This window comes from Corapipo altera, unplaced genomic scaffold, assembly GCF_003945725.1.
Source record: "Corapipo altera isolate COAL_440 unplaced genomic scaffold, ASM394572v1 22, whole genome shotgun sequence".
Taxonomy (NCBI): domain Eukaryota; kingdom Metazoa; phylum Chordata; class Aves; order Passeriformes; family Pipridae; genus Corapipo; species Corapipo altera.
Window position 1 is genome coordinate 3,948,640 of NW_020884886.1, and position 11,108 is coordinate 3,959,747.

The window sequence follows — 11,108 nt, forward strand, 5'->3', positions numbered from 1 at the left end:
TTCTTTAAGAACAGGTTTCTGAGTAGTAGCATCAGTTTCCTCAGTATATATGTAAATTTTAAAAAATAACAACAGCAGTGAAGCAAAAAGAAGCCTGTACCACTGAGTAAGCAAAGAGGACTTATGCTTAATTGTCATGGGGAAATGGCATTGCAACAGCAGCCCAGTGACAGCTCTGAGATTCTGCCTGCTTTGTCCATTGCCCACAGCTTGGCCAAGCCATGCAGATCACCAGCAGAAACCTATAGCTATCATAGAACAGAAAATAAGACACACTGAATTACCCCAGCTTCAAACGCAGGCACACTGCCATACCTGGTTTCCCTTCTGTGCCAGGCAGCTGGAAGCCTTGTGCACCAGCACCCTCAAGACTCAGAGTAAAGTGTGAAGCTGCACAACTCCTGTACCAAAATTCAGTCCTGATGTCTACAAAAAGGCTCAAAAAAGTGTACTGCTGCACAGCATGGAGTAACAGGTAAGACCTTAACCAAGAGGCCAGGGTTTCCAAAAAGCCTGGTCCTGAGATGAAAGTTTGCAGGACAGTTTAGCCCTGCCCTGAAGCAAGAAGAGGTACCTTTGCCACAACAGCAACTGAGCTGAGTCACAGGGCTTTGAAGCACTGCTTAAGTACACAGGGCTTCCTCTGTTTTACTGTTTTTATGTTTTACTTTACCTATTTTTCAGAAGCTCCTTTCAGAGGCTGCCTCATGACAGTCCCTGACTATTTTAAAATAAACATTTTCATTAAACAAGTGGATTTTGGTACTGGGAAATCATCAAGTTGAAAGGGCTTTTGTCAAAGCTGGTGGAGGCCCTGTTAGACTGTTCAAACATGGGAGGAATTTCTGCCTGCATAGTGAGTCCTTTGACTTCTCCAAAAGTATTATTTTTTGAGTTTTCAGTAACTTGGAAGTAAAAAAACAACATAACTCTTTTAAAAAAAAATTATAAACATAAACACAGTTATGTCATGATAGGCGTCTAAGTTTCCTCTCAGCCCAGGTCTGCTTTTTCCATGGAATATTCTGTACATAAGAGCAAATAAATGAACTGTAAATAGCACTCAGACATGTAGCGACATCATCAGCCTCAAGAGTTAAGGCAAAACTCAGAGAGTGTGCGTCCTGAGCCCTGGAAGTCCCCATATGCTCACTGGATGGAAGAGCATGATAAGGATGTGTCTGTGCAGGAGATGTCTGTAGCATGATGATCATAGTGAATATGGTGGTACTGATTATCTCCTGCTGTGCTCCCTTCTAATGCCAGCCTAAATGTTATCCCACAGACTAGAAGAGCTGCAAATAGCTGCTTCTTCATAGAGCCAATCCTTAGGTGAGTTTTGACTCTAATATATTTTGATCTTTTACCCCTTCCCCTCCTGTACCTCTAAATTCTATTTCCACGTCCATTTGAATATTGCCTCTAAGATGCTGTTAGCCTTTGTGAAGAACAGCTTGTATCTCCCTGTTAAAGACCTTCTCTGCCCAAGGCAGGGAATGCACTAGAATTAATAAGTGGCTTTGCATAAGTGACTGGATAAAAACAGTCACTGAAAAGATTTTGGAGTTTCAAGGGCTTCGGTAACTGTGCCAGATGCCTTAGACTGAAAGAACTTCCAGCGCCTGGTGTCACTTGCAAGTTCTACTGACACCAGTGAGCTTCTTAGAGAAAAAGAATTTATTTACCCATATCTGAAACAGAAATTGAATGTACTCAGAGATTGAGGATAATCTTGCCAATGAGCTACAAACAAAAAATAACTGAGAGACTATTTGTCTTTTTTAACTGAGTTGCATATTCTGCATGCTGAGATGGGTGGTAGTACTGATGAGCTAGTAGATATTGGGAAATACTCCTTTCAGTCAGAATCAACTGTGCAAGTAATGTGGCACAGGGAGAAGATGTAGGTGAGGAAATTAAACTCCGGTCTTTCGGGTTTTTTCAGGGAAAAAAACCCCTGACGTTTCTGATGTTAGCTAATTTTTTAAACTGTTTGAGTAGATATCCATCACAAGTGACTTTCCTTGACTTAGTTTATATGGGATCAAAGAGAAACCACAGGGCAGGAATACTGCAGCTGAGCAAAAACTTCAGAGCAAATTACTTTAGCTATTTTTCCCCTTCACAAAATAGTATTTTTTTTTAATTTGATTAAATGTTTTGGTGCAGCCTTCGCTCTCCTAAGCCATCCTTAGCAGCAGCTTGGTTACTTACTTCTTGTACTGGGAGAACATTTATGCTGTTCAGAAAACTGCTGTTCTGGCAGAGCAAATACATTTTAGCAGCTTACCAAATGTGAATGTGGTAGAAGGATAATATTTCATTCCTACCCTCAGCTATTCTTTACAGTAATGAGATGATGATTAAGAGTCTGTTTCTCTACCAGCAAGACTCACAGTCAGTAGCATCCTTTCCTTGGACTTTTCAGTGGGTAGCTGTGTTTAGATCTATGATCCAGCTGCTTGGGGCCATCTCAAGATGCTTCCTGTCTCCCTCAGACGTTTTCATTCAGTTGTCCAGGCAAATCCCTTTCCTGAAAAGAGAACCCAGTAGCCCATTCTCCAAGGTCAGTCCTAAAATCTCCATAACCAGGATTCCCAGCTCTTCTTTCCTCTCCAATGGTCTACCTCTCTAACATTCAGGAGCACATGATGTTACTAAACCAATTGTTTCTTATGAAGGCAAAGTGTGTACCAAGGCAGTAGAATGCAGCTCTCTTCTCCCATTTCCTCCAGGTCTTTTGGTGGATTTAACTCACAGTCCTCTGCAACATATAGAGTACTTATTTTTCCCCAAAACTAGTTTCCCACCTTTCAATGAACCTTCCTGGTCTACTACGATGTCAGAGGATTGCAGTACTTCACCAGATATGTAATTGTTTTGCTTAATACCTCACTAAAATTGGAATTTAAAAAGTTGGGAGGTGGTATAACTTTCAAAATAACCAGTTCTTCATTCAAGGGTACCTCCATTTTGCAGGACAATTAACATATAAAACAACATCTGTTCGGCTTCTGGCCTGCATCCCAGCATCTGGATTTCTCAACTCCGTCTGGCATCTAATAAAAGAACAGAACCTCATAAATTCAACTCAGAAAGCAAAATAGTTTTTATACATTTATGACAGCCATATAGAGATGTATTTGCTTTATTTGAGACCATGAAAATGTAAGTACACTGGACTTCCCAAGCAGTCATAACAAGCCCTATTGTTTAGATTGATAAACTGTGAGCATTTGTATAGAATCATAGAATCATGGAATGGCTTGGGTTGGAAGGCACCTTAAAGACCATATAGTTCCAACCCCTCTGCCATGGTTAGGGACACCTTTCACTAGACCAGGTTGCTCAGAGCCACATCCAACCTGGTTTTGAATACTTCCAAGGATAGGGCATCTACAGCTTCTAGGGGAAACCTGCTACAGTGCCTCACCACCCTCATGGGAAAGAATTTCTTCTTAATATGTAATCCAAACATATTCTTTTTCCGTTTGAAGCCATTCCCCCTTGTCCTTTTCACATGCTCTTGTAAAAAGTCCCCCTCCATCTTTCTTGTAGACTCCCTTCAGCAGCACAGAGGTGAGTCTGACAATTGGTAGTTCCCAGGATCTTCCTTTCTACTCTTTTTAAAGATGGGTAAAATTTTTATTCTTTTCCAGTCACCTGGGACTTCACCTGACTGCCATGACTTTTCAAATATCATGGAAAGTGACTTGGCAACTATATCAGCGAATTCCCTCAAGACCCTGGGATGTATCTCATCAGGTCCCATAGACTTATGTACATTCAGGTTCCTCAGGTCGTGAACCTGATCTTTACTTATAGTGGGAATCACTTTGCTCTCCCAGTCCTCATCCTGCTGTCCATTCACTCGAGAACTGTGGAAAGAGAGGTTGCCATTGAACACTGAGGCAAAAAAGTTGTTGAGTTACTCAGCCTTTTCCTCATCTGTTGTTAAGAGTTTACCACCCTTGCTTATGGAGGGGGGTACACCTTCTTTGACCTCCCTTTTCTGGTTAACATAACCAAAGAAGCCCTTGTTATTCTTTGCATCCCTTGTCAGGTTCAGTTCCAGCTTCAACTTGGCTTTCCTAACTCCGTCCCTACACAACCAAACTTCATCTCTATACTCTTCCCAGGTTTCCTGTCCTGTTTCCACTGCCTCCGCATTTGCTCCTTTCCTTTAGTTTGGCCAGCAGGTCCCTACTCAACCGTGCTTGTCTCTTGCCTTCCTTGCCTGGTTTCTTGTTCCTGGGGATCACTAACTCTTGTGCTCTATGGAAGACTTTCTTAAATATCTACCAGCTCTGTTCTGCTTCCCTTGTCCCTCAGGGTAGTTTCCCAGGGGCTCCTATTGATTATCTCCTTGAAGAGCTGAAAGTTTCCCTTCCTAAAGTTCAGGGACCTAACTTTACTCCTTATCTGATCCATATCCATCAGGATCACAAACTCCACTAATGTATGATTAAGTTAAATGAGGAAAATTATACTAGACCTGGGAGTTTTCCTTTAAAACCATATTTCAGAGTTTCTGAGGATGATAAAGAGGCCTGACTGATACCGCCAACATGACACCCATCCTGGAAGAATTTCTCTCTATCTACGGCCTATGTAGTCCCACAGCTGTACATTAGGTTCTCAAAAAACAGATGCATGTGTCAAAGCACATACAGGATCAGGGCCTATGACACTTTGATAAGCCTGTGGTTTTTCTTACACATATTTCTGTTGTTTGAGATGCTCACTAGGTTTTTTTCTTTCTGGAATGAAAAGTGCCAGTGGTGTTTGTTTTTATTACTCTCATTCCCTCCTTCCCTCCTCCAGGCAGGAAAGCACTAGCAGCTCTGTCTCATAAGTTGGCAGGAAATTTAAGACGGCAGTAAGCTGCCACTTGGACCACCCCCAGGCTTTTTTTTTTTCCTGTTGATGCAGGAGACTATTTAATTGAGGGCTGATTTGTCAAACTTACTCATTGACGCTCACCAGTACCTGTCTAAACACTGACAGTGATTCTTTCCCTTTCTTCCTCCTCTTTTGGACGAACACCCCACAATGAAGATGCTGCTGAGCCTGATTGCTCTGCTGTCTGCAGCCCTGCTAGCCAGTGCAGCCCCTCCGACTTGCTACTCGAGGGTGTTGTCTCTGAGCAAAGAAATCACAGAGTCCTTTAAGGAGTTGCAGACCTCCAAAGATGTGGTGAGTCCACCTAGAAATTGCTCCTGCACAGAAGTTGCAGGTTGCTGCTTTTGACACAGGTTTCTCTCAAAACAAAATTGCAATGGGTCTTTCTTCTTTCCTGCAGGACTCGTGTGTGGAGACACTGCCCAGGCTGTACCTGGACATACATGTAAGTTTGCACACTTCTTTCTTACTGTTGTGCAGTAAAAGCAGTTTATGAAAAGTGAGAATAACTCTTAAGACTGTACCCCAGAAGAGTGGTTTAAAAGGCATTTTTAAAACCTTAATTAACTGGAGAGAGGAGTGACAAAAAAAAATCTTGCTTAGAACCTTATTAAAAGGTTCCTTTGGACTTTATAAGATTATATTGATTAAAAAATGAGGAAATCAATATTTTTAAGTGATTGTCATATGTACATCATTAATTTATTGTGGCAGAGCCTTTTCAGAAGTTAAATATGTGCAACAAAGTTTTGAATAATAGTTTAAAACAAGAAATGCAGAATAAAATTTGTTCACTTAATAAATCTACTTAAATGTGTATCCTGAGTGTTTTCTGGTAGTTTTAATAAAATAATAATGTTGTTTCAATTAAAAGAAGTGCAGGAATACCTTTGCTGGCTTTTTCTGTTTTAAATAGCCACAAGTTTAATCCAGAAAGAAAGTGTGCCTGAGGATATGGAAATGTGACACTGAGAAAAGGCAGCAGCAGTCATCTTCCAGCAAAGACAAAATAACCTCCTGCACACACAGTTAATGTCATAGTGTTCTGCCCTGGGATATTTGATATATTTTGCTTCTTTTCCCAGTGCTCCACTGAGTAAATAAAAAATAGAAAATATCAGAAAAAACAAATGTCTTACACATTTTTCCAGAAGCAACTACACCATCAAGTCTTATAATTTAGGACCTCTAGACTCCAGTTCCAGAGCTACCAGTGTTTCGCACCATTGCAAAGGCCAAGCAATGTGAGTCCAGTGCCTCAGTTTCCCTTGCCTTAAACAAGAGCTGGGGTATTTATTTACCTGCTTCACAAGGACATTGTGAAATTCATGTTGTTTGTGCTTTATTTTGATAACACAAAGTTTGAGGTAAAAATTACTCTGAAAAAATCTTGACTGGTAGCCATGGTATTGCCTATTGTACAGGAATAGAGCAATCAAGTCTGTGAGATCTTAATAATCTGTTCATCAGCTAAATCAGGTGCTCTCTTAAAAGTAATGCAGTGCACCTATTCTTTAGATAACTCCACCTACTACAAGAACATATTTGATTGCGTTGGCACTGCTGCTTCCTAAAGCATGTGGGAAAGAAGCTGGCAGATCAAGACTGTATACATCCACTTTTCCAAGCACTTATTTGCACAAAACATCTTTGTTATGAAATATTGACAGTGAATTTTCCTAACTAAAGGTTACATAGATTACATGCACATAGAGGTAGGAATTCAAGGTTCCCACATAAGCAGTAAGAATTTTGGAAGTGGTGGACAAGGAACATAAATCTGTGTTTGTGCAGGGTTACACAGACCTCTTTTGCATGCTTTGCAGAATTACTGTGTATTGGCAAAGCTCCGTGATTTTGTGGCCTACCCCAGATGTGATACAGTGCTTGAAGTGAATGAGCTGAAGGAAAAAGCCCGGAGCCTGTACACCATCTTGATCTCCTACTGCAGAAGGGTAGGTCAAGATGCATCAATATGGCCTCTGCTTTTAGCCCTATCTGTCTCCACACTGTTCCCTAACCAGCAAAACTGGATGAAGCCTGAGCTTCTCAACGTTGTGCTATCTTCTACCTTCCTCCTTATAAATGTTAGCCTTCTTTTTTTGTTTGTTTCTGCAGGACTTGGTGTTCCTCACTGATGACTGTAATGCTCTGGAAATTCCCATTGAACACTCCATCACTGAGAGCTAAAAGGGAGTTAACTCAAAAGTTGTACCCAGGAAATTTTCAAGGAGATCAAGAGTCAAAATATATATATATGCAGTCTACAACGTTAACAACTAAGATCTTTTTCAAGCACACTAGCTATATTATCTCAGACCTACCCATTTTTCTCCACCTTGGCAGGAAATGAATTGCATGCCTTGCATACCTACTGAGCTGCTAGGGAACATACCATTAGGGAGCAGTTTTTCATTTGGCAAGGTATGATATTTCAGCTTAGCCAAATGTATAAAGTATGTTTTGTTTAAACATCAGAAACTAGATTTTTTTTTTTTGCTCTTTTACGAATAACTAGACTCGTATAAAGAAAACACTTTATGATTAACATTCTATCCTGACTTAGATGCTCTTTTTTTATTAGATGGGCATGGAAAGGACCATATTTGTTTTTCTTAGTGTGTTTGATAGAAGAAGTGTAACTCCATACTGGCAGATTTCTCTGTCTGTATAGTTCATATATGTATGTTGATAGTTTTTGATGTCAGACTTGTGAGAATGGAGGTGAAAGTAATCTGTCTCTGTGGAAAACTAAATAAAAACAACCTTCTAAACCAAGATGCTTGTGTCTTTCACAATCAAGCTGAAAAGTGGCATTCTTGAAAACTTACTTTTCACAGTCACTTGCAAGTTGTTTTTCACGGCACAAGCTTTGTTTCCATAGCAATGCAAACTTTGCTGCGTCTGCATGATTTGACAATGTGTAAATTTCTACTAGGAGAATTTTTCCATACTGCAAACAATTTCCTTAACGAAATTAGTGATTTGGGGGTTTTTCAATAGAGTTTCTGTGTTGTAAAGCTTGCATTGTGACCTGGCAAGTAAACTGCAGAGCAAGACATGTTTCCTTTTCTGCAGAAGCCCATGCTATGCTGTCCCTAGAACTGGACCTTGGGTAAGTGTACAGGTAACCGTGGTATTTCTGCCCCTGCTGCTTTCCTGTCTCAAGGACACACACTTTCCAAAATGGAGTATTTAATGAGGATTTTCTCATGGATCTTCTCATGACTCCTCATTGTCTTTCTTTATTAAAGCAAATAAGTCTTCCCTAGACATTTGGAGGAACTCATGATCCTAGCTTCAGATTTCTCCTGTAATATTCCCATTCTTTTTCAACCACTTTCAAAATATATTTTCTCCTGTTTCAGGCTGATTAGCTCTGTGAAGAAAATGTAGCCTAGTTTATTTAGGACAAAATATCTTGCAAGAAGTCTTTGGAACTGGAAACAGAGTAGAAATCTTTATTTGCACTGCTTTCATTAGTAACTTTAGCTTTTTCATGACTGACAAGGACACACTGTCTGCAAAACACTCTTAGCATGGCTACTTACCAACAGCTCCATTCCGTGCTGATACATCCTACTTCTGCAGAAGCTGAGAAAAGCAAGTAGATGCTTTGGGGACTGTACATACTTGAATGGACTTTAAAAGCCTATCCTCCATTTGTAGATGCTGTACATTTTATTCCCAGAATCAGGTTTGTTTGATCATTGGTGTGCTTTTAAAACAAGTACATTCCCTATGGTTTATGCTGTGACTCTCTCCACGTCTCATATGTAATTTTTAATGGAAAGTGTGCTGAAAGCAAAGCTATGCTCTTTCAGCTCACAGTAAACTGCTGTCATTCAGACTGTCTTAATGAGATTTGTGATTAGATGAACCCTTTTTATCACTACATGTTTTTCCAGGTGGTCACAGTCCAGGGGGGAAAAAAAAACACTGACAAAGAGATCTAATTCACTTTTAATTTGCCAAGAAAACATCCGCTTCTCCCTTTAAGTAAGACATTAAGTTTATCAACTTTTTAATTTACCATTATGCCAGGTACCTAAGGAGCAGTGGAGCCATTCATGCAGCTGAGCATTTATTCCTGCAACACAGCAGTCCATGCTCATTAGGGCCCTGGCCAACAGGGAGACTGTGGGGGGATTAAGAAGGACATATTTGTTGTAATTTGCCAACTGGCATCTTGCCTAGTTATTGCAGAATATTACTAAAAGCACATCATTAAGAAACTGCACTCAGTTTTTACAATCATTAGGGAAGGATTGCAGAAAAACAAAGCATCTGTTCTGTTTTCCTGCCTGTTGAAGGAGGTTTGTTGTAAGCAGCAGTCAATACTAGGACTAGGCTTTCTTTGTAGACTTCTCTCTCTCTGTAAGAAGCCTCACTAAAGACCTACCCTAGGACTGGTAAACTCTCCCTTATATTATCAAAGGGAATCCCAAGGCCCTGGAGACTGTCTCTGCAAAACTATTAAAAAAAATTTATTTCCAATTTTGCTAAAAATTTATAGATCAATTTTACTAGAACCAACTCTTTTCCCTTCTTTTTTTCCAGTCTTAGTTAAATAGGTTTTACTTAAGAGGGCACTCCAATCACTTAACTCCTCATACATTGGTTTTTGGTGAAATCAGGAAACCTTTGAACAGATAATTAGATCATTCAAGGTGGTGAGGTTCCACTGGATAGCATGTGACTTGCTACTAATTAATGTGGTATAAATCTTACAATTTTATTTTTTTTTAAGCAAAGGGAAAACATTAATGCAGTATTGAGGAGGGATCTGATCTTTCAGGCTGTACACTTTACGCTTTGAGCAGAGCATTAGTCTGTGCAAACACCACATTTAGGAGTGCCCATTTGCCCATTGCACTTTTTCCAATACTTGTGGTATTTATGGGTTGCGCTAATGGGATGCTGACAGAGATTTTCAAAAAATTTGCTACAAAGCTGAAGTCTTGTAAATAATGTCACCTTTCAAACATTTAACCACTGTCCTCGACCAACATTTTTTTTTTCCACATTAAAGTCTTCTCATTTTTGAAGTGTATGGCAGTGCAAGTGAAAATTACAATGGACAAACTTAATCAACTTCATTTGTGCAACATTTTGGATTCACACTTTTAATCTTCCAATGGCCAGGAACCCTGTGCCATCCAAGACTTTGCTCTTAGCCCACCAGAGTAAAGAAAACAATCTGCAAGGGAGCTGCTGGTAGCTAAGTCATAATTCAGGGGCAAGGTCCAGAGAAAGGTCATGATCTTATTATCAAAGGATTTTTCATAGTCTAAGTTTCCTCAGCATAGGGTAAATAATATAACAATGAACACAAAGCCTATTAAAATATCTATCATTTCAACTTCAACTATATAGATAGTTGAAAATCTTGCTTCATATTTACAGGTCTGTAAAGAATATGTGTTCAGAGATATAAGAGGATTTTGAAACCAAACAGATGTGAGGGGAAGAAAAACCTCTTCAAAGATGATTTGCAGTAGATTGAAATATATGGACACTACTTCATTAATATTCAAATACAGAAAAAAAAGTCAAAGTCACAGAACAAGGAAGGAGCTCAAGGCTCTTAAAGCATCTCTTGAGCCCAAGACTAACCTGGCTATCTCAGGTCATTCTTCTTAGCAGTTGGTCTGAAAGACTTTTATGAAAAATTTGGTCTAGAAAGCCCACAACAGTTCAAATCAATCCTTTCCAGACCTCCTTTTGTTACAAAGTTTTACCTGGTACCTAATTTGCCCTTTCAAAATTTAAATCCTTTTCTTCCTTAGTTGTTCATCACAAAAATGGAGATTGGATTGTTATTTTTTTGTCTTTGCAGTAGATGTTGGTATGCTGAAAGACTTCTGTCTCTCCCTATTCTATAAATCCAATTCTTTCTATCTTTCTTCGTTGGTCAGAGGTCTAGAAAACATGTCCCTTCTTGTTGCTTTTTTCTAGCTCTATTCACTTGGCTCCCATCTCTTTTGAAGCACAGTTCTTGAAGTTAAATATAGACATCCAGCTGAGGCTTTATCAGTGTCAAGTGGTGTAGAAAGAAAGTTTTATCAGTAACGTGAAAACAGTAGACTACAAAAGAAAAATTATGAATGTTTTACTTTTTTATTTGAATGTTAAGATAAATATAGAAAGTTAGAGTACAAGCTGTCTCACTACTCTATAATAAAGAAAATGTTTTGAGGAAAACA

The 11,108-nt window shown here is 39.4% G+C and overlaps 1 protein-coding gene across 1 annotated transcript; it reads left to right on the forward strand.

Annotated features, from left to right (window-relative positions):
- The first annotated feature begins 4,910 nt into the window (after positions 1-4,910).
- Positions 4,911-7,680, forward strand: CYTL1 (cytokine like 1). The gene is made up of 4 exons (XM_027642898.1): positions 4,911-5,196; positions 5,303-5,347; positions 6,729-6,857; positions 7,021-7,680. The coding sequence occupies exons 1-4, from the start codon at positions 5,053-5,055 to the stop codon at positions 7,090-7,092; spliced, it is 390 nt and encodes a 129-aa protein (XP_027498699.1). The 5' UTR covers positions 4,911-5,052; the 3' UTR covers positions 7,093-7,680.
- The last annotated feature ends 3,428 nt before the right edge of the window (positions 7,681-11,108 follow it).